Source organism: Oratosquilla oratoria, chromosome 41 (assembly GCF_046742065.1).
Source record: "Oratosquilla oratoria isolate Oo_2021 chromosome 41, ASM4674206v1, whole genome shotgun sequence".
NCBI classification, from domain to species: domain Eukaryota; kingdom Metazoa; phylum Arthropoda; class Malacostraca; order Stomatopoda; family Squillidae; genus Oratosquilla; species Oratosquilla oratoria.
In genome coordinates, this window is record NC_134817.1 from 37,658,361 (window position 1) to 37,682,099 (window position 23,739).

A 23,739-nucleotide genomic window follows, 5' to 3' on the forward strand; every position below is an offset into this window, starting at 1 on the left:
TTTAAAAAAAAAATGAAAAATGGCTCTGGAAAAAAAAAGTACTTTTTTCCCTGCTCCACACTGTTCAGATGTACCTACATAGATGATTGTTGAACATACTCACTGTTCAAACTTGAGTCTCACACTATCTATAAGCTTACATGATGGACACTCCTACCAGTATCATACACTGATTAAGTGAGTACATGACATATCCTTGCCAACTGTTAACACAGCTGCAATTAAACTATTTGGTATTGCCTCAACCCTAACTCAGTTGCTGACCGTATTTAAAGTGTCTTGGACATATGTCTGGGTGGGAGTAAGGTTGGTGACAGGCCTCTGATTAACAGGGAATGTCAACCCCCATTTCATCCAGTCATAATAAATTATGAAGCAGACACAATGACCAGCACTTTGGGCAACATCATCACTTCACAATCTCCCTTTATTCATTCCTATCTTTTATGCACTCTCTTCTTTGATCAATAGCCATTCCACATGTATCCAAAGCTCTTTTCACCCCACCCCATTCTTGGTTATTCCCTCAAAGTTACTATTAATAATAATTAGAAAAATATCATCAATTGTAACAATAAAACAAAGTGTAGGAAGATTTAAAATATTCAATTAATATGTCTATATGACATACTAGCCTTATCTATCTATCTGTCTATATACCATGGGCTTCTTCCTCCTTATAAGGGAGATAGCTAAAGTCAAAGTACACACCCACTCCAATCCAACATCCTTGTTGTCCCTCTCATTTTAGCTCCTTGTGGATGAAGGGTCATCCCTGTATCCTGCCCACTGCCCAGCTCAGAAGCAATGTGGCAAGACATAACACATCCACAGCAAGGCCGCTTCACTTTATTGGCAACCCCCACCCACCCCCGTCCCCTAGTGCATAAATCAGAGAAGACAGGGAGAAATCCCTTCAGACTGTATCAAAATACCTACACAATTTGGGCTCAGACAAGGAAGATCATGCATCACAAACTTAATATGCTTCTACTCAAGACTAATAGACATAGTGCAAGAAAGAAATGGATGGGCTGATTGTGCCTTCCTAGACTTGCAAAAAGCTTTTGACAAAGTACCACACAGAAAATTACTAAAAAAAAAACTGGAACACATAGGAGGAATACAAGGGAACCTACTAAAATGGACGGAGGACTTCCTGACTGGTAGAAAGATGAGAGTAGTGCTCAGAGAAAAATATTCAGATTGGAAAGAGGTGATCAGTGGAGTACCGCAAGGATCTGTATTGGCACCAATAATGTTTGCTATTTATGTGAATGACATGGACAAGGATGTGAAATGTTACATGAGCTTGTTTACAGAGGATGCCAAACTGTTAAGGAAAGTAGACACTGATAAGGACTGTGAAGCACTGCAGGAAGACCTGAATAAGGTATGGAACTGGAGTCAGAAATGGGAAGTGGACTTTAATACTAAGAAATGTAGCATAATGGAGTTTGGAAAAAGCAAAAACAGAATATCAGGAAAATATACAATTGGACACAAGGAGGTAAAGAAGGTAGGATCTGAAAAAGATTTGGGGGTAATTATCTTAAACGACTTGTCCTATGATCAACAGATCAACAAAATTGTTGGGGAGGCATACAACTTGCTAAGATCAATAAAAGTGGCATTTGCATACTTGGACGAAGACATGATAAAAAAAATAATGGTTACATTGATAAGGCCTAGACTAGAGTATGCAGAGACATTGTGGTTACCCAGTACCAAAAAGAGTATAAAGAAAATAGAAAGAATCCGGAGAGCAGCTACAAAAATGGCACCTGCACTTGCAAACCTATCATATGAGGAGAGATTGGCTAAACTGGAGTTACCAATGCTGGAGCAAAGAAGAGAGAGAGGTGACCTACTGACCATCTACAGAATCATGAAAGGCACAGAGATACTCGATAGAGAGGACTTACTAAACTGGGACAAGAGAAACACAAGAGGACATGGAAAGAAAATAAAAAAACATAGCTACAGAAGAGAACTGAAGAAAAACAGTTTTCCACATAGAGTAGTGGACACTTGGAACAAACTGGACAATGAAATAGTATGTGCAAAAACCATTCATGAGTTTAAAAGTAAACTAGACACTGTGAGATACAAAGGCGGGACACCACAAGCATAGCTCCCCTTCCCACAAAATACAACTAGGTAAATACACAACCATTCCCCACTCCCCCTATCTCCTGCCTTCACCCTTCCTTGCTCAACAGACATTTCCATCTTGCTTAAAGTCCCTTTCACCCTATCCAGCCATCTCACCTCAGTCATTCCTTCAAGTGCACTCCATCTACCTCTACCTTCCACACCTCTTTTACTAATCTTTCTTCATTCATTTTTCCATATGTCCGAACCATCCCAAAAATATTTCATTTGCCCTATCTGCCAGCTCCCTTTCCACCCCCACCTCTCCTCACCTCATTTCTCATTCTATCCAACCATGCAACCCCTACCATACTTCTCAGACACTTCATCTCAATATGTGGTATAACTTAGGTGATATAGCCCATGCTCAAACAATACATGAGTTCAAATCTAAATATGATAATTAGAAATCAATGATAGGCTATAGATTAAGGTGGAACCATGCATGAATTTGAGGCTAGGTATGTTAGAAAATTAGAGAATAGGAGACAGGACCCAACAAGTGTTGCTACTTTCTTGTAAACTACAATTAGTTAAATACATCTAAATTTTCCTTTTTGCCTCTCTTAAAGTCCAAGTCTCCACCCCACACAGTTTCATAGGCACAATCATCCCTCCATGTAATCTTCTCTTTGCATCACTTCCCTGATGCCAATTTCTCATGACACTTTTCAATCCCCCATGGCATTTGTTTCTCTCAATCTACAATTTACCTCTACTCCCACACCTCCCTTTCCTGCCACATGTAATCCCAAATACTTAAAACTGTCCACCTCCTCCAGCCTTTCTCTGGACTTACTGCCATCCTCTCCACTTGTACATATCATTACCTTACTTTTACCTTCAACTTTCTCCTATTGCATACTTTCCCAAACTGTCACTAACTGCCTTAATGCATCCTTTGACCCTGCCACAAACACAGTATTGTGTACAAAAAACTGGCTTCTCCAAATCCCCTGCCTATTACCTTTGATTTTACCTCCTGTACCACCCCATCTATGTACACATTGAACAGCTATGACAATGACACAGCCCTGACACTGTCAGTAATAATAATACTAATTCTAACTTTATTGAAAAATAGCCATGCATATGAATCAAAAACTTTGTTGCAACCAGAATAGAAAAAAATATGTACCCTCTAATAGAGAATTTATTAAATGTTGAGGTTCTAACTTCCTCCTTGCAGAAGAGACCACCATATAATGTCTATGTCTAACCTAACATTGACAAGAGACTACATCCTTGCACCTTACCTACATATAATAAATATTCTTATGATCGAATACCTTCTTATCTAATTACTACCATCAGTAACTTTTCAAGTTTCAATTAATTTTTGTGGGTACAGGTCAGTCTCTCAGATCCATGGATGGGGGAGATAAAAATGTAGTTCGGTGTATGAGGGAGTGGATTCCTTTCAATCCCCTAACATAGCAAATACCAAAAGATCAAATCCATATTGGCATATTAAGCTAAAATATTCCTGTACAGGGAGAGGGGCTCGAAACCTCTATGGCCCCCTTTTCATTATAGATTGTAAATGTACAGTAGTTGTATGAACAATATATTATATACCAAAACATCAATGCCACAATGTTACAATATATATTTACTGAAAAAATCACTAACAATCTATTTACCTCATTAAGAACATTAAAATATTACGCCCCATCCTAAATGTCCTAAAATTTTACACTGTGACTGATTACTCTAGTATGACCTAGAGCAATGGCTAATACAAGAACTATCGGGATTTGAATATTATATCATATCTACTGCTGTTAACACTACTACTATTACTACAGTCACACATAGTATATTCATAATAATGAAAATTTTTATTTTTCCCGCTCCATCCAAAAGTTTCCCTATTTTCAGGGTCACTGAAATTTCCCTAAAAATCCCTAAACAGACGTAAATACAATTCTACAGATCTTATACCATGCCTACTTAAGGCAATTCAGTATTCTTCACTTGTGACCATACTAATACAGTGATTACTCACAAACGAATGCCAGCTTCAGAATACTGCCTTATCTACGACTTGCAATGTGTTTAGCTGTAGTAATTAGATCTTGTCTTCCCATCGACAGTATCGTTATTTATTTTTGTCTCGTTTTCCTCATTACTCCTCACAAAAAAAAAATGTTTTATTATAATCAGGACGTTTTTTTCAGGCTTTTCTAGCAGAAGAAAATACTACTATAGAGGTTTGCTAAGTAAATTTACATTTTATTTGGGAAACTGGCAACTATAGTTTCTGTAATCATTCCTATATATATCCTACTAAAATATTTTCACGTGCTATTTACGTGTTTGGAATTTCCTATGCTTATAGTCTTAGTAATATAGTTTGGTGTCAATTTATGTTAATTAAAAATGTTGGAAATATCTAGAATACCACTGATGAATACTATCACTATGTAATAAGTCTCAAGAAAACCCTGCCAGAATATATATTTACTGCTTGTCCTATAGTCAAGTTTTGGAATTTGGAAATGTTATATCTATCGTATGGGGAATTTACTAGTTTATGAGTTCCTCTCCAACGCATTTTCCAACCAGTTAGGGGAGAAAAGGAGAGAAGGAGAGGATGAAGGAGTTGGAGGAGAGAGAGAGATCTTCAAGTTCGCTGTAATGTCACGCTCAAATGATGACGTCACATCAGTGCTCCACGGCCAAACGGTTAGTCAAATCCGGTTTGCCAAACAATGTATGAAGTTATATTCGACCGTGTGAATGAGGTATTTGGTTGTCAAACACGTTTGCCAAATGTGTTTGACAACCAAATACTCCATTCACACGGTCAAACATCACTTCAAACACTTATTTGACAAATAATCTAACCTTTACTACAATTGACGGTTACACCTTGTTTTTCTTCATTCTTCTACACGCAATAAAGTCGTGATGAATTGTAAGATTTGTTGACCACTTACCTGATATCTGTGCAAATCCCTATCCTTCGGTTGCTTCTGCTTCACTCTCTATTAACCCCCGTTCCATTCCGTGGTTGGATCTCGTCAAGTGCGGACCCACACCAGAAGGTGCGAAACTATCGCTGTCAACTACTGAATCCAGTGCTCGTCGCTAACGACTCATACCGCCTGTCTCAAGTTGTGTTACAGTGCTACAAACTACTGCGCGTTAGTAAATCAGCCTACTTCCCCATCAAGGCCCTCCCTTCCTCGATGGAATACTCGGGGTCGGAAGCGGCGTCCTGCTTAGAGCAGGACTTAATGATATCCGACATTGATGACGACATTAGTGTTAACCACTGGCCCGACCTGTCTAGTCCTACCTCCACTCCCCATCACCCTCCAATAACCACCCAGCATGATACCTACCAGTCTACATCGCTCTCCAGTACCAAACGGCGGGCCGAAGACACCTCTACCTTCGCCGCAGGAGAATGTCAATTGCCAGCTGCCAAGACAATCAAGGGAACCTCAAGTGAGTGTAATAATTAAGCCTCCTATTCGCCCTACCCTGCCTAATCATAGTGCTACTCCCGTTGCCCCCACCCGACCCTCACCCGTTCTTCCAGCATTTGCTCCTCGAGACAAATATGTCAAGTTGGCCTTTAGCGGGAACCCGTCCACAGAAGTACTCCGCTGGCTGTCAACTATCACCAAGGCTTTCTACCTGCAACGGGATGCGGCCGAGGTTAAGATGGCTGCACTCACCTCTCGATTCATCTACATATCAAGACAACGCACAGACATCCTGGACCGAGTTAGTACAAATGAATTTATGTCACTACCTCGTCTCCCTCAGGACTCCCCCGAAAGACCTCATAAGTACCCCCAATACCTGCTTACTCGCTATCCCGTTGACGTGGATCACAAGCTCGCCCTACAGCTCCCAGGAGTACACTCAGCCAGGCGCTTCATGCAGAACGGTACCCCCATCAACCGCATTGTTATTGTACCTCCCTGAGACACCCACCGACACCATTGCTTTTGACTTCCTCTCCTCCCCCCGTGTCAAGTCCAAAAACTCCGTGACGACCGACCTGGTGCTTCAGGTGCTGGGGTATTGGTTACATTTCCAGGTACTGCTCCGCCTCCCCTAAGTGTGCCTAGTGTGCCGCCGCCCATGAATCCAGAGAATGTCCCGTCCGGAGTGCACCCCCGCCCCCATCTGCGACTACTTCCACCTCTGAACCTCCACCACAGCCGAACCCATCACAATGGAAGTGCCCCCGATGTCTACAGCCAGGTGTCAACGTCTGGCACGGCTGTACTCGGCGCAAGACCCAGACCAGTGGCCCCATCTCAGCCCCACCACCTCCTCCCCCCCCCAGACTGTCCTCTCTGCTCCCACCCACCCCCCCTCAGCAAGACGCTGCCCTCCGTAAGGCCGTTGCAGCCCTTCAAGGGCGATGTGCAGCACTCGAAGACCGCTTCGCCTCCATTGACACCAGGATTGACCGCCTTGTCTCAGCCCAAACTACTACTGCCACCAGACTCTCCACACTGACGGAATCCCAACAAACTCTCGTCTCCTCCATCTCCATGCTTGCCGAGACAATGGAATCAATTGCAACTCGTCTCGACAAACTCTGTAAGTTACAACCCAGTACTAGCCAGTCTTCCTCATATCGACCATCCACCTCCACACTCCGGTCTCCTACCAGCAAACTCAACAATCGTAACTAACATTCACCTAGACCTCCTTACATGAAACATCAATGGTATCACCAACCACAAAAAGTACACACAATTGAAGGTATATGTACAGATACATCACCCTTGTGTCATTTTTCTCCAGGAGGCGTTTCCAAATCGGTCCAACACTGCACCACAGGCACCCTCCCTACCCGGATATATTCCCTATATTCATACGATACGAAACGGTCTTCTAACATACACAATACACTGATACACCGTCTTCTGTGCTCCTCTACAGACCCTGACGTAACATTCCAACTCTTCGAGATAGAAATTGGGGGCGGAATCCTACAGCTCTGCAATATCTACTCTGCTCTCGCACGCCTTCGTCCAATCACTCTTCCACCACCTACGATAAAAAGTATAATGTACGCAGGGGATTTCAATGCTCGACATCCTGCATTGGGAGATCGTCCTGGCACCACTAACCGCCCTGGTGTTCACCTGCTATCCTTCACCCGACATCATCTGACCCGCTGGGACACAGGTGGCGCCACACACTCCCGGGGAGGCACCCTGGACCACGTCCTCACCTCTGGCTTGGTATCATCCCGTATCCAGTGCTCCTCAGTACCTGCATTATTCTCAGACCATATTGCTCTTCTCTTCCACTATTCTCTTCCTACCATACCTACACCCCCTATCACACGCCTACGCCTCACCATACTCCCCAAATACTGCCCGACGTACATTTCATACATGACCTGCATACTACCTACCTTAGACTGTTCCTCCCTTGACCAGTTATACACCAGCCTTGTCTCCGCCACCCACGACTTTTACAGGCTTTACGTATCACGACCCCACCTCCAACGTCGCCCTCCTCCTCACTCGTGGTACCTAGACACCCGACTCCAGGACGCACAGAAAGAAGCGGAGCGCGTTGGACTCATGTTCCAAACTAACCCATCTCCTGAACTACTTCATCGTTACCAGCAATCCAAAGACGATTTAACAACCCTCCTAGAATGTGTAAGTACTGACTCCTGGATGAGATTCACGGACAGAATTAATCACCAAACTAGTATTACCTCCATGTGGCACCTTATTCGCAGAGTAATTAAGAAGACTCCTGCTACTGCCCGTCATCATTCCCCCACCGTATTTGCCGAACAGCTCATCAACACGTGGTCAAACCAGTCCAGCCCTGCCAACCTCCCTGCCCCCGTCCAAGATGCCCTCTCCTCCGGTGCTTTTGCTCGTGGACTCCGCCTAGTACATGCTCTGCTGCAAGAGGATGATGAAGAAACTATACCGATCACTGAAGATGAACTACGACGTGCTCTCTTGAGAGGTAAAGCCACGTCCCCTGGGGATGATGGCATTACCTACAATGTGCTACGTTTGCTGCACCGTGTACCCGGTAACCCCCTCCTTCGCCTCTACAATATGTGTCTACGAGATGGATATATCCCACATGCCTGGACCACGAGTACAATAATCCCCATACCCAAGCCCGGCACAGCAAATTTCAGGCCCATCTCCCTTACATCCTGCTTCTGCAAAATAATGGAAAGGATCTTGCTCACCCGACTGATGTACCAACTACAAGATCGCCTTTCTCCACGTCTCTTCGGCTTTCTACCCCAACGCAGCACACATCACTGCCTCGTCGAGTTGTATTCTCGCCTCTCCCGTGACAGTGTTGTGGCGTTTGTAGATCTAAAAAATGCATTTGATATAGCTAACCGAGACATTATTTTAGATCAATTAATTGACTTTGGAGTTGAGGGTAAATTGTTACGATGGATTAAGGGCTACCTCAGTAACCGGACCTCCCGTGTCTTCTTCAGCGGTGCCTACAGCTCCTCACGGGATTTTCATCTCGGCACTCCTCAAGGAGGGGTACTAAGTCCATTTCTCTTCAATATACTAATGCATCGTCTCCTCACGTCTTTGCCCACTATTCCTGAGGTCACAATTACACGCTATGCAGATGATCTATGTATTCACTCTACTTCCCCAACACACCTACAACTCTTCCTTACTTCTCTCTCCCAGGCTTCTGCTAACTGTGGCCTTGTTGCTTCCCCACAGAAGAGCAGAATCTTCTCCTACCGCCCTCCTACCACGCTGCCAGAGTTCATGATTTGAGACTGCATCATCCCACTAAACTCCCAGTACTGCTACCTTGGTGCACCAGTACGAATCTCAGAAACTCTTCCTGCCCGGCGTCAACCCCACCCCGTAATTCGTGAACTGCTAGATCGTCTCCAACGTCGGCTCCGGCCTCTCCAGTGGCTCACCAACAACTCTTCCGGTATCTCCATCCCCGTGGCCAGAACTGTCTATATTACTTTTATACGCTCTGTTGTTGATTACCTCTCCCCTGCCTTAATTCAACTTCCTCGATCTGCTTTAGAGCCACTGGAGATTTTTCAGAATAAAGCAATGAGAATCATTCTTGGTTGCCCAATGACTACCAGAATTGTCAACATGCAACGGGAATTACGGCTTCCATCCCTAGTTGAGAGGATTTATTCTAACGTCACTGCCTCACAGTTAAGTGTATACACTTCCCCCACCTCTCACCGCACTTCACAGCACTGGTCAGAGCTTCTCTCAGCCCCGCTCCGCCCGTCCCCCCCCCCCTCATGCCCCCCGGTCGCCGTCTTATAAAGTCTATCTCCTCCTTCATTCGCAGCCTAGATTTACAAGTACCAATAGCTGACGTACCCCGAGGCGCTACCATCGCCTGTAGTTAGCTTCACTCCTACAGCAAAATGTGACCCACCTCCTCTACAGCTACACCTGGCCTTGGAACATGTTACCCAGGTAACATCCTCCATCACTGCTCCGCATCGTCTCTACAATGACGGATCACTACAATCAGATGGTGCAGCTGGAGGAGTAGTCTTCTCACCTGACCTACCGCCGCTGGGTCGGCCGTCGACTCCGAGATCACTCCAGCTCTACGTTGTGCGAACTATACGCCATCTTAGATGCTATCAGTCTCGTTTGTCAAAGAGGAGTTAATGCTGTCATTATATGTGACTCTAAGCCTGCACTGCAATCCCTCTCCGCTATTCATCCCACTCACCATTCTGTTGTACAACAAATCCTTTCCTTTCTATCCCTACTGACTATCCGTAATCTCTGCATTAAATTTATTTGGATTCCATCTCATGTAGGTTTCCACCATAACACCAAAGTAGACCGCCTAGCAAAGGAAGCCTGCCGACTCCCCCGTCGTCGTGGTGATGGACGACCTCTCTCCCTGCCATGTTACCTCAACAGGGTCCGCTCCGCTGCACTTCTACCCGAGCAACGTCGACGGGACACCGAGAGACCCTTCAGTGTCACCATCACCCACTACGAATCCGTATGCCGCCACAAATACACGTACCGCCGCAGGGGACTTATGGTTCGTCGCCACAATGTCTCAGCCCGACTACGGCTAGGCTAGTCCAACGTGGCAGGTCGCCGGGGTGGAGGGCGAGCCTGTATTCACAGAATGTCGCCTGTGCCACGCTCCACTAGCCAACACCATCGAGCACTACTGCCTAGCGTGCCCCACTGTAAGACATCTAATACCCCCAGGGACTACCATTAGATGCCATCTGTCGTCATCTCCTATCACAAAATAAACTAGATGAAATACTTGTTTGTTACCCCCGCTTTGGTGGGTTTTCATAATACCTGATGCCCTGCGTGACATCTCTAGCTTACTTCCCTTTTGAATGGATGTACAATACCCAGTGTCCTATATGTTACCTGCAACTCATGTATTGTATGTAAGTGTGTATATATAAGTGCATGTGTACGTGTGTAAGCATGTGCACCCCAGTTCCCTTCCTACATTCATTATGAAAACCTCCCCCCACTGTATGACGCTATTGCGTAATAAATTAAATAAAAAAAAACTTCGTTCTTGCTCACTTCTCTCACTCCCTATTCTAGCTTACTTAAAACCGTTGCCTATTTGTAAACCTAATCCTAGTACAGTTCCACTTGCTTCCCCTCGTTTCACACACACACACACACACACACACACACACACACACACACACACACACACACACACACACACACACACACACACACACACACACACACACACACTTTCGTCGGATGGACGGCGAAGATTGGAGTTCTGAAGAAAAAGTGAAATTTTCGTGGATCTCAACGCAAAGGAAGTACCTTATTGTATTTACAGGGAAGGGGATAGCTCGTGGTGTAATGGGGAAGTGAGGAAAAAGGAGAAGGAGAGGGATTACTGAGGGAAATGGAAGGAAATGAGGAAGGGGAGGACTTGGTCCAGGAGGCCAGGCGACTTATAAACAAGAGAAGGACCGATGATTTTGGTGAAGGGATTAACAAAAATGTAAAAATGAGAAATATAGATAAGAGCAGCACAATGGAAGGTGAGGATAATAATTTCCAGGGATTTAATGAGGGGGGGGGCGGATACCAACCACCCCCGACTAGCAAGACTAGAGGAAAAACTTGAACAAATGACCGAACATTGGGAGATTAGGTTCGGTAACATAGCAAAGATTGCGCAGAGAGTTGAAAAATTGGAAGAAATAGAGAACGTGAACAAAAACTTAACTAATGAAATAGAAGAATTAAAAAGGCAGTTAAAAGAAGTAAAAGAGGAGAATGAAGAATTAAAGAGGAATAATAAAGACAACAAAGAGTCCATAGCAAAAGAAGCACAGGGTTGGAAAAAATCCAAGAAAACAGTAAAGTTGCATTTACTGACATAATTAAACAGCAAATGAGAGAACAAACTGAAGACTCAGTTATTAAAGTGATGAGACAGAAAGAGAATATAGTAAGAGACTTAGCAGATGAAAATAGATGTATAATTATATTAGGAATGGAAGAGAAACATAACCTAAATAGAACCACAAGAATCAATGAGGAAAAAGAAAAAGTAATCAGTTTACTAGAATTAGTTCAGGAAGATGAACCTGAAATCATGAAACAAATTGAAGAGAAGTTTAGACTCGGAAAGTATAGTACAGATAAGACCAGACCAATTAAGATTATATTCAGGTCACAAACGACGACAGAGAATATCTTAACAAAAACAGGGAAACTAGCAGCAAGTGAACAATATAAAAAGGTATGGATAAAAAGAGAAATGAATAAAGAGGAAAGAGAGGAGGAAAAAATTAAAAGACATGAAGCTAAGGAAAAAAACGAGAACAGAACAGAGTCAGAAAAAGAGAAATTCTATTGGAGAGTAGTGAATATGAAAGTAAGGAAATTCGACATACTAGAGAAAAACAAAAGGGAAACAGAGAATACAATGGAAGTGGCAGAAAACTAAAAGTGTCTTACACAAATATAGATGGATTAATAACAGGATTGAGTGAGCTGAATGATTATCTGAAGGAAAAAGAACCGGACATAATGGGAGTTGTAGAAACGAAATTAAAAGGTCCACTACCACCCAACAGTGTAGGACATGATGCATATAATTATTGGATTAGAAACAGAGAGACAAAACAAGGGGGTGGAGTTATGTTCCTGACTAAGAAGGATATAAACATGAGGTGTGTCACATATGGAGAGAATACAGTAGAGATGATTATGATCGAAGTGGAAGACAGAGATAAGAAGAGCAGAAAGTTTGTGATAAATTATGTGCCTCCAAAAACAGCCTCGTGGGAAGAGAGTGAACATAAAAGTATGTTAGAAGACACAAGGATAACATTAAATAAGATAATGGAAGATGGAGGAAGAATAGTTATGATGGGCGACTTTAATTGCAAAGAAGTCTGCTGGGAAGAGATGACAGTAAAGGGTGGAGACGGCTCATGGGGAAATGTTCTACTCGAGATGATTATTGGCCATACAATGACACAGTGGATACAAGAGGACACTAGGTATAGAAATGAAGAAGAACCATTGAGACTAGACTTAATAATCACATCTGAACCTAAAATGGTGGAAAAGATTGAATATAAAACACCAATAAGTAAAAGTGACCACATATTGATTGAACTGGAACTAAATGAGGAAAAATACATGAAAAGAAATGAACAATATAGAAAAGGAAGATTGATGTATGAAAAAACAAACTTTGATAAAATAAGAGAATTCTTTCAAAAAGAAAACTGGGGAGGAATATACAAAGAAGAAACAACAGTGGAAGAGAAATGGAATATTTTGACAAAAAATTATATAAAAAAAAAAAGGAGTGGAACAGTATGTCCCAAGACAAAAACAAGAAAAAGAATATGTAAAGTGCTGGTACAACAAAAGTTGTAGGGAGTTAAAAGACAAAAGAGATAAAGCTTGGACCAAATGGAAGAAAGACAAAAGACCTGAAAAATGGAAAATATATACTTGTTATAGAAATGAATATGTACAAGCGTGCAGAGAGGAAAAGAGAAAATATGAAAAAGATGTCATAGAAAAATGTAAAGATCAACCAAAATTATTTTACAGATTTGTAAACAACAAACTGAAAAACAAACAAGATTTGGAGAAATTAGGACAAGGAGGAGTTGAATACACAGAGGAAATAGAAATGGCGGAAATTATGAACAAGCATTTTAAATCAGTGTTTACAAGGGAGAACATACAACCTGAAGAGATCGAATGGAAAGAGAAAGTCCCCCCCTATGAAAGAAATAGAAATAGCAAAGTATGAAATAATGAAACACTTGAGTAATCTTGATGTCAGAAAATCGCATGGACCGGATGAAATAGCAAACTGGATTTTGAAAGAATGCAGGAATGAACTGGCAGGCAAAATACATAGCATAATAAAAAGTTCCTTTAAAGAAGGAAAAGTTCCAGAAGATTGGAAAAAAACAAATGTAGTACCTATATATAAAGGGGGGAAATAAAGAAGGCCCTACCAACTATAGACCAGTCTCTCTAACAAGTACAATAGCAAAAATTTGTGAAAGAATTGTCAAAAGTAGATGGGTAGAATATTTAGAAAAAAAAGTGCTAAATCCAAGGCAATTTGGATTCAGACAAGGACGATCATGCGTCACCAATTTAATATGTTTCTATTCAAGGCTAATAGATATAATACAAGAAAGAGATGGATGGGCTGATTGTGCATTTCTAGACCAAAAAAAGCTTTTGACAAAGTACCACATAAGAAGTTGCTTAAGAAATTAGAAACTGAAGGAGGAATACAGGGCAAACTGCTTAAATGGATGGAAGACTTTTTGCAAGAAAGAAAAATGAGAGTAGTGATAAGAGACAAACACTCAAAATGGGATGAAGTAATAAGTGGCGTTCCTCAAGGAACAGTTCTGGCCCCAATAATGTTTGCGATATATACTAATGATATGGATGAAGAAATTGAAAGCTATATGAGCTTCTTTGCAGATGATGCAAAACTATTAAAAAAAAAAGTGAACACGGAAGAAGATTGTGAGTCACTACAGAGTGATCTAAATAAAGTATGGGAATGGAGTAGGAAGTGGGAGATGGAGTTCAACACTAAAAAGTGTAGTATAATGGAATTTGGAAAAAGCAAAAAGAGAATAACAGAATCATATAAATTGGGAGAAGAAGGAATAAAAAAAAAGTAGAAAATGAGAAGGACCTGGGAGTCATTGTTATGAATAATATGTCACCTGAGAAACATATAAATAAGATTTTTGGAGAAACTTATAATTTAATAAGAACAGTCAAAGTGGCATTTACATACCTGGATGAAGAAATGGTGAAGAAAATTCTAATCACTCTGATAAGACCAAGATTGGAATATGCAGCAACGATGTGGTCACCAAGTACAAAAAATGTATAACAAAACTTGAAAGAATACAAAGAGCAATTACAAAATTGGCACCAACACTCTCAAAGCTATTACATGAAGAGAGACTAGCAAAACTTGAGCTACAGACACTAGAGCAAAGAAGAGAGAAAGGAGATTTGATAGCTATTTGCAGAATCATGAAAGGCATAGAAATTATTGATAGAGAGAATCTAATAAAATGGGATGATAGAAATACAAGTGGACATGGAAAGAAAATCAAGAAAGACAGCTATAGAAGAGATCTGAAAAAGAACAGTTTTCCTCACAGAGTAATAGACAGTTGGAACAAGTTAGATGAGAAAGTGGTGTGTGCAATAACAATACATGAATTTAAACATATTTTAGATAAAATGAGATATGGAGACGGGACACTACGAGCATAGCTCCCCTTCCCGTAAAATACAACTAGGTAAATACACACACTGTGGAACCCCCGACGCCGTGGTGTACCCGCGGCACTCCCCCTCACCGTGACCTTTTTGATCACGCGCCGGGGGTGCCAACTGCGCACCCCCGTCTGTACCACATTCAGCACTTTCACACCACATGAATACACAGAATTTAACTGTCACAACAGATAATAACAATAGTAATAATAATAATAATAATAATAATAATAATAATAATAATAATAATAATAGTAATAATAATAATAATGATGATTATGATGATGATGATGATAATAATAATGATGATGATAATAATAATAATAATAATAATAATAATAATAATAATAATAATAATAATAATAATAATAATAATAATAATAATAATAATAATGATAATAATAATAATAATGATAATAATAATAAAAAGGAGAAGACGGGGAGAAATATCTTCGGGCTGCGTCAATTTATTTTTCATACATACTCCCTCACCCCCATCCCCCACCCACTCCCTCCTATGCATCACAGCATCATCTATACACAACCCTTCTCCATTTACCACTATCTTCTGTCCTCTCCCGTCCTTCCTCAACAGACATTCCCTTCTTTCTCAAAGCCCCTTTTACCCTCATCTATCCACCCCATCCTAGTTCGCCCCCTTATGTTCAATCCTTCCACCTCTGCCTTCCTTACCCCTTTTACTAGTCTTTCTTCACTCATTCTTTCTATGTGTCCAAACCATCCTAATACTCTTTCATCAACCCTATCTGCCAACTCCCTTTCCATCCCCTGTTCTCCTCCTCATTCCTCACTCTATCTAGCCTAGTAACCCCTATCATACTTCTCAAGCACCTCATCTCAAACACATTCAAACTCCTCTCTTCGTCCCTTATGTTCCATGTTTCTGCCCCGTACATTGCTGTCGGCACAATCACTCTTTCATACAATTTCCTCTTAGCATCCATTCCCAAACGTCTATTTCTCATTACACCAAGGCATTTACTCGCTTCTCTCAATCTACATTCTACCTCCACCTCCACTCCTTTTCCTGCCACATTCACACTCAAGTATCTAAAATTATCGACTTCCTCCAGTCTCCCTCCCTTAATGCTCACTTCCAGTCTGCTGCCACTTTCATCCTTTGTACATCTCATCACCTTACTTTTACCCACATTTATCCTGAACTTTTTCTTTCGCACACCTTCTCAAACTCGGTCACCAACTTCCTCAACCCCTCCTCTGATCCTGCCACAAGCGCAGTGTCGTCAGCAAACAACAACTGGCTTATCTCCCACTTTTCTCCATTTTCTTTAACAATCTCCAATCCCTGACACACCACCCTTGCATTCACCTCTCGCACCACCCCATCCATGTAAAGATTGAACAGCCAGGACGACATAACACATCCCTGACGAAGTCCCACCTTTACCCCAAACCACTCACTCTCTCAATTTCTAATCCTAACACAACCTCTACTACTCTCGTAAAACTCTTAACAGCCGATTAAATGAAGCGGCCTTGCTGTGGATGTGCTGTGTCTTGCGACACTGCTTCTGACCCAGGGCGGTGGGCAGGGTGCAGGGATGACCCGTCATCCAGGAGGTGCTCAGATGAGAGGGAGGGTGGGAGGGGTGTGGAGTGTATTTAGGGATGAAATGGGTGGGAGTGTTTTTATGCCTTTCCCTTTTTGGCTACCTCCCTTGGAAGGGGAAAAAAGCCTTGGTATATGTATGTATGTATGTATAATACCTCCCACAGTGCCTTCCTGTCTACCCTGTCATAAGCCTTTTCCAAATCCATAAAAGCCCAAAAAATATCCTTACATTTTCCTATAGCTTTCTCACATATCTGTCTTACCACAAAAATCTGATCGACACAATCCCTACCTGTCCTAAACCCACCCTGCTCCTCACCAATTACTTTGTTACTCTCCTAATCCTCTCAATCAAGACCCTCCCATAAGCCTTCCCAACTACATTGATCAAACTAATCCCTCTGAAACTACTACACTCACACTCGTCCCCCTTTCCCTTGTAAAGTGGAACTATAGAGGCACTCCTCCAGTCCTCTGGCACTCTACCCTCTCTTAAACAAACATTAAATAGCCTCACCAGCCAGTCCACCATCACTGTATCTCTTTTTTTCAGACATCCATCCAACCTGCTCTCATCATCTTAACAGCTGCCTTCACTTTATCTTTCCTTGTTTTTCCTCCATTTTCCTCACTCATCACGGTTACTTTTTTTAGCGCTTCCCACTGCAACTACCTTTCCCTCCCTATCCTCCTTCACATTTAGCAACTCCCTAAAATACTCTGCCCACCTTCTTCTCACTGCCTTCTCCTCCATTATAATTTCTCCATCTCATAATAATAATAGTAACAACAACAACAACAATATTAATAATAATAATAATAATAATAATAATAATAATAATAATAATAATAATAATAATAATAATAGCAATAATAATAATAATAATAATAATAATAATAATAATAATAATAATAATAATAATAATAATAATAATAATAATAATAATAATAATAGCAATAATGATAATAATAATAATAATAATAATAATAATATTGATAGTAAGTAATTTTATTTGGCATTTAATCAATTAAATATACATGAAGTGCAGATAAAGAAAAGAACACATAGTTCGAAATAACAATTACAAATGCCGAGGATAAAAAAAAAAACAAAAAAAAAACACGTAAGCATATTTCCAGTGTGGTCCTTAGCTTATTTCCATAATAATCATAATAACACCAACAACAACAATATTGGTAATGTCAAAGACCACCTGCCGACTCCAGGGTTTCTCGACCAATGTAGGGAATTTTCCCAATGCGTCGGGGGAAGGGGGAGAATTTTTCCCCTGTAGGGGAAAATGATCCACTAGGGAGAATTTTGATGATTAGTGAATGAGAAATCGGGGAACCACAAATGTTAAACATTCAGATTGTTGATATAGTAGACAAACTACATGGTCTAAAGACATTGGATTTTTTCAATGACGCAGGTTAGATCAATAAGAGATATATATGTTTTAAATTTTCTTTTGAATATAATCTTACATAGAAGTGGGCTATGAGGAAAAGACATTCTCAGTTAGATATATAAATATAGTGAACGACAACAGGTTTCGGACTTCCATTTCCAGATGAAATTTAATATTTGGGGGGTTAATATTCAACTTTTTCCGATTATTCTGGCTACCACCTAGCTTTGAATGAAACAAGAAAGTTATTGATGAATATGGAGGTTGGGTCGGCGGTGAATGAAAAATTATGATTCGGTTTTGCTTTTCTTGTGGAAAGCGCGAAATGTTGAAACCAACAGTTGCAGGGGTAATTTATTTCACTATCAAATTACATATTCTACAATCTACATAATATACAGAAGGAAGGTTATAATTACCACGATTAATCCTTTCCGTCAGGTACCGGGATGGGTGACTTGCCCAAAGCATAATTAATCAAAATCACCCGTGGCTATGTTAATTGATTTGTTTGTTTGATTTCCTTTGCAGTAGTATACACAGATGTAAAAATTCAATATGTAAAATTGCAAGGATATTACAATAAAGCATTTGACACTTATTTTCATAGTGGTCTAACAATTTTTTTTCAACATAAATCATATCTTTTATATAGCGGGGGGCATCAGAAGTGCAGTTGGTCAGTATCGCATATACAAGCTAGCACCTAATCAGTATGATCGAGGTGATTACATTGGTTTCAAACTTCATTCACAACCACAGCCATTCCAACATACCAAAAACTTTACATACAGCACTTCTCACCATACATACAGCCTTAACAAGCAGGATTAAGTCACTGTCGTGAGATACAGACTTACAGAGGCCCTCGGTGGAAATCCATCTCATCCGCGTCGATAATGGACTGAATAACTTCAAGCATTCAAACATACGTTTATTTCCACACATACTTTCATACCTCAGTTTTTTTATTGTTGTATGTATCATCAAAGTACTAACACGTGATTCTGAAAAGTGCGTTATGTAGTTGCAGCCTGAGTTTTACGTTTTCGCCATAGCTTATAATTTTCTCGTCTTCGTTAGTTTTTATTACCAATTTTTTTCATATTTAATCGGACTTATGTTAGAGTCCAATATTGCCTTGTTTCCGTTTCTTCCACCTTTTTACCATCTACAGCATCGGGAACTATTTTTCATTTTTATCTATTTTACAATCTAAATCTTGTTTCAATTAATTCATAGCTTGAAATGAGTTTCCTAGGTTTTACAAACCCTCAAAGATTCGTTCAACGTAAGATTCACTTACTTGGTAATGACTCACTGGTAATTATAGACATTATGGTAATTAGGCAATTTGTCATAATGTTTAAAATATTGGTTCAGAAATAAAGATATTAATCCTGACTGGTACCGGATACATCGGTTATTGCGTTGTTTGCTATGACTGTTTGTGTTTCTTATCATTTGTTATCGCCCAAATTCAGAACCACTTAGTGACATCTAAAATTTATTTAACACAAAAATAAATCCTTTAAACACGGAACATTCGATAGATTATATAGGTTTCCCTAATTGTTTATTGTGACAATTTATAGTCATTATTCATGGATAAAACATATTAATTACTTAGTTATGAATTGTTGTCATATTTGTATACGTTTAGATGTATACCAAGTAATTGACTTAAATTTATACTTTCTGATGTCAGATTGTTTTTTATTGCAGGGATTAGGACACTGGTGTGCGAGCCACAACAGCGACACGTCGTCTGCAGATAATGGGAGGAAGAATATGTGAAGTCTGTGAAAATGAGGACTTACACGTTGTTCATTGTTGGGTTTCTTTTATCATATGCTTCATGTGACAACATTGATTTATCTGGAAAACGAAATGCCACAGGAAGTAAATTATTCAATGGGGTAGCCTCCCTAAACGGTGACCTGGTTGGCAGTGCAACAGAAGCAGTTATTTCAGAGTCGTCATCAAAGAAATCCCAAGAAATTAACAAAGTTTCATTGGCAACGAATAATGTGTCGTCTTCAACGCAAACTCCTACTGCAAGTAATGTTGAACCTCATCATAACTTCTCCTTACATGCTGGGAATGAAACAATTAATAATGTGTGTGGAATAAATCAAGAAGAGTACAAGAAACTTACAACTTACTTTCCACATTATTGTATGAAAGATGGAGAGGGAGAAGAAACTACTGATGACACTGATAAGTAAGTTGCATCTGTAAACCTTAAAACTATTTGGTAATTTATAAATGTTCAGAATAGGATAACTATATACACTTTTACAAGGTAACAAGGGCAGTGATCATGTTTGTCTTGTAGACACTGCTGTTTTATGTTTAATTTAAAGTCAGGTAGATTAAGATGAGTGTTACTGTCATTACCTACCTTCATGTGCCACTGAATTGATAAAGTCCACTGAACAAAAAATTATCGGAACATTACGATGGGAAACTCTGCCTTCTCCCAAATTTAAAGTAATTGCAAGTGACTGTAAGGTAAAATTAAAATGTGCCACAAAGTAGGGTTTGGCTGTTTCTGTGCCCATGAAAACATATCGGTCAATACTCTTGGCAGTAAATGGGCCATGCATTATTGCTGCCCTCCATATCATTATCAATAACTGTATTCTGAACTTGGAGATTTATCAGTGTTAAGTGGTTTGATTACAATGTTAGGTTAGGTTACATATTTGTCCATATTTTATTTCATTATATATAATTTTTGAAGGATCTGAAAGCACATTCACTGTGTAGGAAGGAAGAAAACTGCTATAATGTGGCTTATATGTAGTTGCAAATTTTCCACCATAACCTGTCAGAGCGTTCAAATACAGTGCATTGTGGGATTGACTCGTTTTTATTTACTGGTGTTTTATTATGCAGTGAATCTAAACCAAGTGGTAGATTTCGCCTCATGGCAGTTATGTTATGCAGATTTAGGTAACATCTCATCCCAATTGTGATTGTAGAGCAGCTTTTTGCTTTTCTTGAACTGTCTTTGGGTCAGAATAAGATTTTACCTCATATTATCATATGAAGTTTCTATACACAAGTGAAATTAGACCTTGCTGTCTAGATTTCAAACATTTTTGGGTAATGGTAACGAATGGTAGTGTTCTGTTATGCACAGCATTGATCTCTGGCTCGTTCCTCCAACTTGTTTTGTATAATTCAATCATATCCCCACACAACCTATGGTATATCATGGGGGGTAGATCATGTGTAATCAGGTGTTCTTTGTAAATTTCTTGAGTCATATAATTTTCGAGGCTCATTGTAGTACATTTTAAAAAATTGTATGTCTTTTTTTTTTTTTTTAATGTTATTGGACAATGTGCATACTCCAAATGGGAATGTATGGTAGCCTTAAAAAAAGTCTGAATTTTAGCTTTTTTAAATATTCAAACACTTTCCACACCACCACCCCGATTCTGTTGTTCTTATTCACTTTGTTGGATATGTCCCTCAAAAAGATGCCTTTGATATATAGATTGTTCTCTGTATTAGGACCTGTCTTTCTCCTATCCTCTGTAGGTGATAATTGTTGTCCTAGGTTGACTTATTCCTACTATTGAATAAATTGATCTCATTGATTTGCATATGTCAGTGTGGAAAGGCATAAGCCACTTTCTCAACCTTTCTTGCAGGGGGAGAATGTCAGTCTTCCTCAGTTCTTATCTCCTGATCAATTTTTGTATCGTCAGCAAATAGATAATAGTCCAATTTTGCATAGGTAGGCAGGTCATTAATAAATGACAATTAGATATTCAAGAAGATTTAGATAAACTACAGCAATGATCTGAAAAGTGGCTAATGAAATTTAACACAAGTAAATGTAAGGTTATGCACGTAGGTAAAAATAACAGTAAGTATGATTACAAGTTATTTGGGAATTCATTAACAAAACTGGACAGTGAAAAGGATCTCAGCATAATTATTAGTGATGACCTCAAATCATTTAAGCAGAGTATTTCTGTCTCAGAAGGCAAATAAGATTCAAGGAGAGATTGTGCAATATTTTTATTTTAAAAGTCCATATGGACACCAAATCTCATTAAAGACATTGACAGATTGAAAAAAAGTACAACAGCAAGCCACAAAACTGATTCCAAATATAAAAAATAAATCTTACCAAAATTGACTAAAACATATGAATCTATTTCCCATAAAGCGTAGACTCGGGGGTGATTTGATAAAGGTCTTTTAAGATTCTAAAGGGAATTAACAACATCAAAAGTGACGAACTTTTCACACTGAATGTGAATCAGACAAGAAATAATGGTCTCAAACTGTCAGGAAGTAGATTTAATTTGGAAGTGGCTAGGAACAACCTCACCAACCATGTAGTAAATGAATTGAATAAATTTCCTGATGAGGCAGTGCAATGTAGTACAGTTTGAAGGTTTAAGATCATTTAGGTAAGCTCATAAGCAATATGCTCACCTGGTTTACTCACCTGGTTGGCTACCCCGTTCTAGACCAGCATATTGCTCAAGAGAGATAAGCTTTGGGTATACAGGGATAGCCCACATCTTGCTGGCATGCCAGCCCTTGTTCAATATACATCAGAACAGAAAAGTACAGGGTAAAAGGCTGAGTTGTGTGCCATGTGCACAGAAAGTAGACAGCTAGGAACGAATATCTGGGTAATGATTAATCAACATGTTCAAAGAGTGTTTGGCCCAACTGTATGTGAAGGTGTTTTTTGAAAGATGTAATTGAGTCACAGCTAACAGCATCATCAGACAGGGAGTTCCAGAGGTCAATACATCTGACACTAAAAAATCTGCGTCTGCACTCTAGAGATGTATGGGGTTTGGTTATCTTAAATCTGTGACCCCTGGTGTGTGTTATTGGAGATAAGGAAAAAAGATCTTGGGGTGAAATAGAAGACTGCTTGTGAAAATTTTTCCAACATTTTATGAGATCAGCCCTGATTAATCTGCCACGGACTGAATAAAGATCTAAAGTTAGCAGACGGTCTGCATAGCTAAGCTCTGCCATTCCAATTATTTGTTTAGTCCACCTGCGTTGCATAGATTCCAGGAGCGTAAGGTCACCTAGGTATCCAGTGTTCTATACAGTGGATCCAAACTCCAACAGTGGTCTGATGTGGGATTTAAACAGGGTGATCATGAAGTCCTTATCACGACAGAGTGTTGATTTTAGTAAATTATTTGCTAGACCTGCTGCCTTCTTTACAGTTTTTGATATATGAGTATGGAATTTCAAGTTACAATCAACTGTGATACCCAAGTCTTTATGTGCAGTCACAATAGAGAGGGTGGTGGTGTCCATTATATAATGATGTTGGGGACCTGGGTTGATGTCTGTTGAGCCTCTTTGGCAACGTAGTACAGCACACTTGTCCAGGTTGAAGCGTAGGCCCCAGGAGTCAGCAACTCTGTATACTGTACCTATGTCTCTCTGGCAGATTCCTATGTCTTCGGCTGAAGGGGAACTGTAGTCTCTTCGTAGCTTAAGGTAGATCTTCATATCATCCGCAAAGAACTTGCAGTTTGAGTGGATATAAGTTGGCAGGGAGTTAATGTACACTAGGAACAAGAGGGGGCCCAAGACTGAGCCTTGGGGGACCCCACTGAGGACATTTCTGGAGGAGCTGGTAAACCCTGAAACTGAGACTTGCATTGTGCGACCAAGTAAAAAATCTATGATCCATGACAGCAGTGGACCGTGTACTCCCAATAGTCTCAGTTTGTCTATGAGTATAGAGTGGTTAACTACGTCGAAGGCTTTACTAAAA

General features: G+C 40.2%; 3 protein-coding genes across 4 annotated transcripts in view; 2 read left to right on the top strand and 1 right to left on the bottom strand.

The window, feature by feature from the left end:
* LOC143021229 (uncharacterized) overlaps positions 1-4,285 on the bottom strand; it is a 50,787-nt gene extending 46,502 nt beyond the window's left edge. Inside the window, exon 1 of one of the 2 annotated variants that reach the window (XM_076178597.1) lies at positions 4,163-4,285. The gene's annotated coding sequence lies outside the window, so the exon portion shown is untranslated. Of the gene's footprint in view, positions 1-3,797; positions 4,022-4,162 lie in introns of those variants that run through there. The other variant, XM_076178598.1, reaches the window with a different exon arrangement.
* A 525-nt stretch (positions 4,286-4,810) lies between these two features.
* Positions 4,811-19,822, top strand: LOC143021155 (uncharacterized). The gene is made up of 4 exons (XM_076178446.1): positions 4,811-4,842; positions 5,186-5,610; positions 9,962-10,348; positions 19,683-19,822. Exons 1-3 carry the CDS (start codon positions 4,811-4,813, stop codon positions 10,234-10,236), a joined length of 732 nt encoding a protein of 243 aa, XP_076034561.1. The 3' UTR covers positions 10,237-10,348; positions 19,683-19,822.
* Positions 19,624-23,739, top strand: part of Nhe1 (Na[+]/H[+] hydrogen exchanger 1) — a 39,353-nt gene continuing 35,237 nt past the window's right edge. The window contains exon 1 of the mRNA XM_076178599.1: positions 19,624-20,181. Within this exon, the coding sequence (XP_076034714.1) occupies positions 19,766-20,181 (416 nt within the window). The 5' untranslated portion in view covers positions 19,624-19,765. The remainder of the gene's footprint in view (positions 20,182-23,739) is intronic.

What these genes read in the sequence shown, in the direction of transcription:
- LOC143021155 (XM_076178446.1), top strand. Translation starts at nt 4,811, where the DNA reads ATGACGTCACATCAGTGCTCCACGGCCAAACG. An exon ending in CAGTGCTCCACGGCCAAACG is followed by an intron (nt 4,843 to 5,185) that starts GTTAGTCAAATC and finishes GATCTCGTCAAG; the next exon opens with TGCGGACCCACACCAGAAGG. An exon ending in GACAATCAAGGGAACCTCAA is followed by an intron (nt 5,611 to 9,961) that starts GTGAGTGTAATA and finishes CATCTCATGTAG; the next exon opens with GTTTCCACCATAACACCAAA.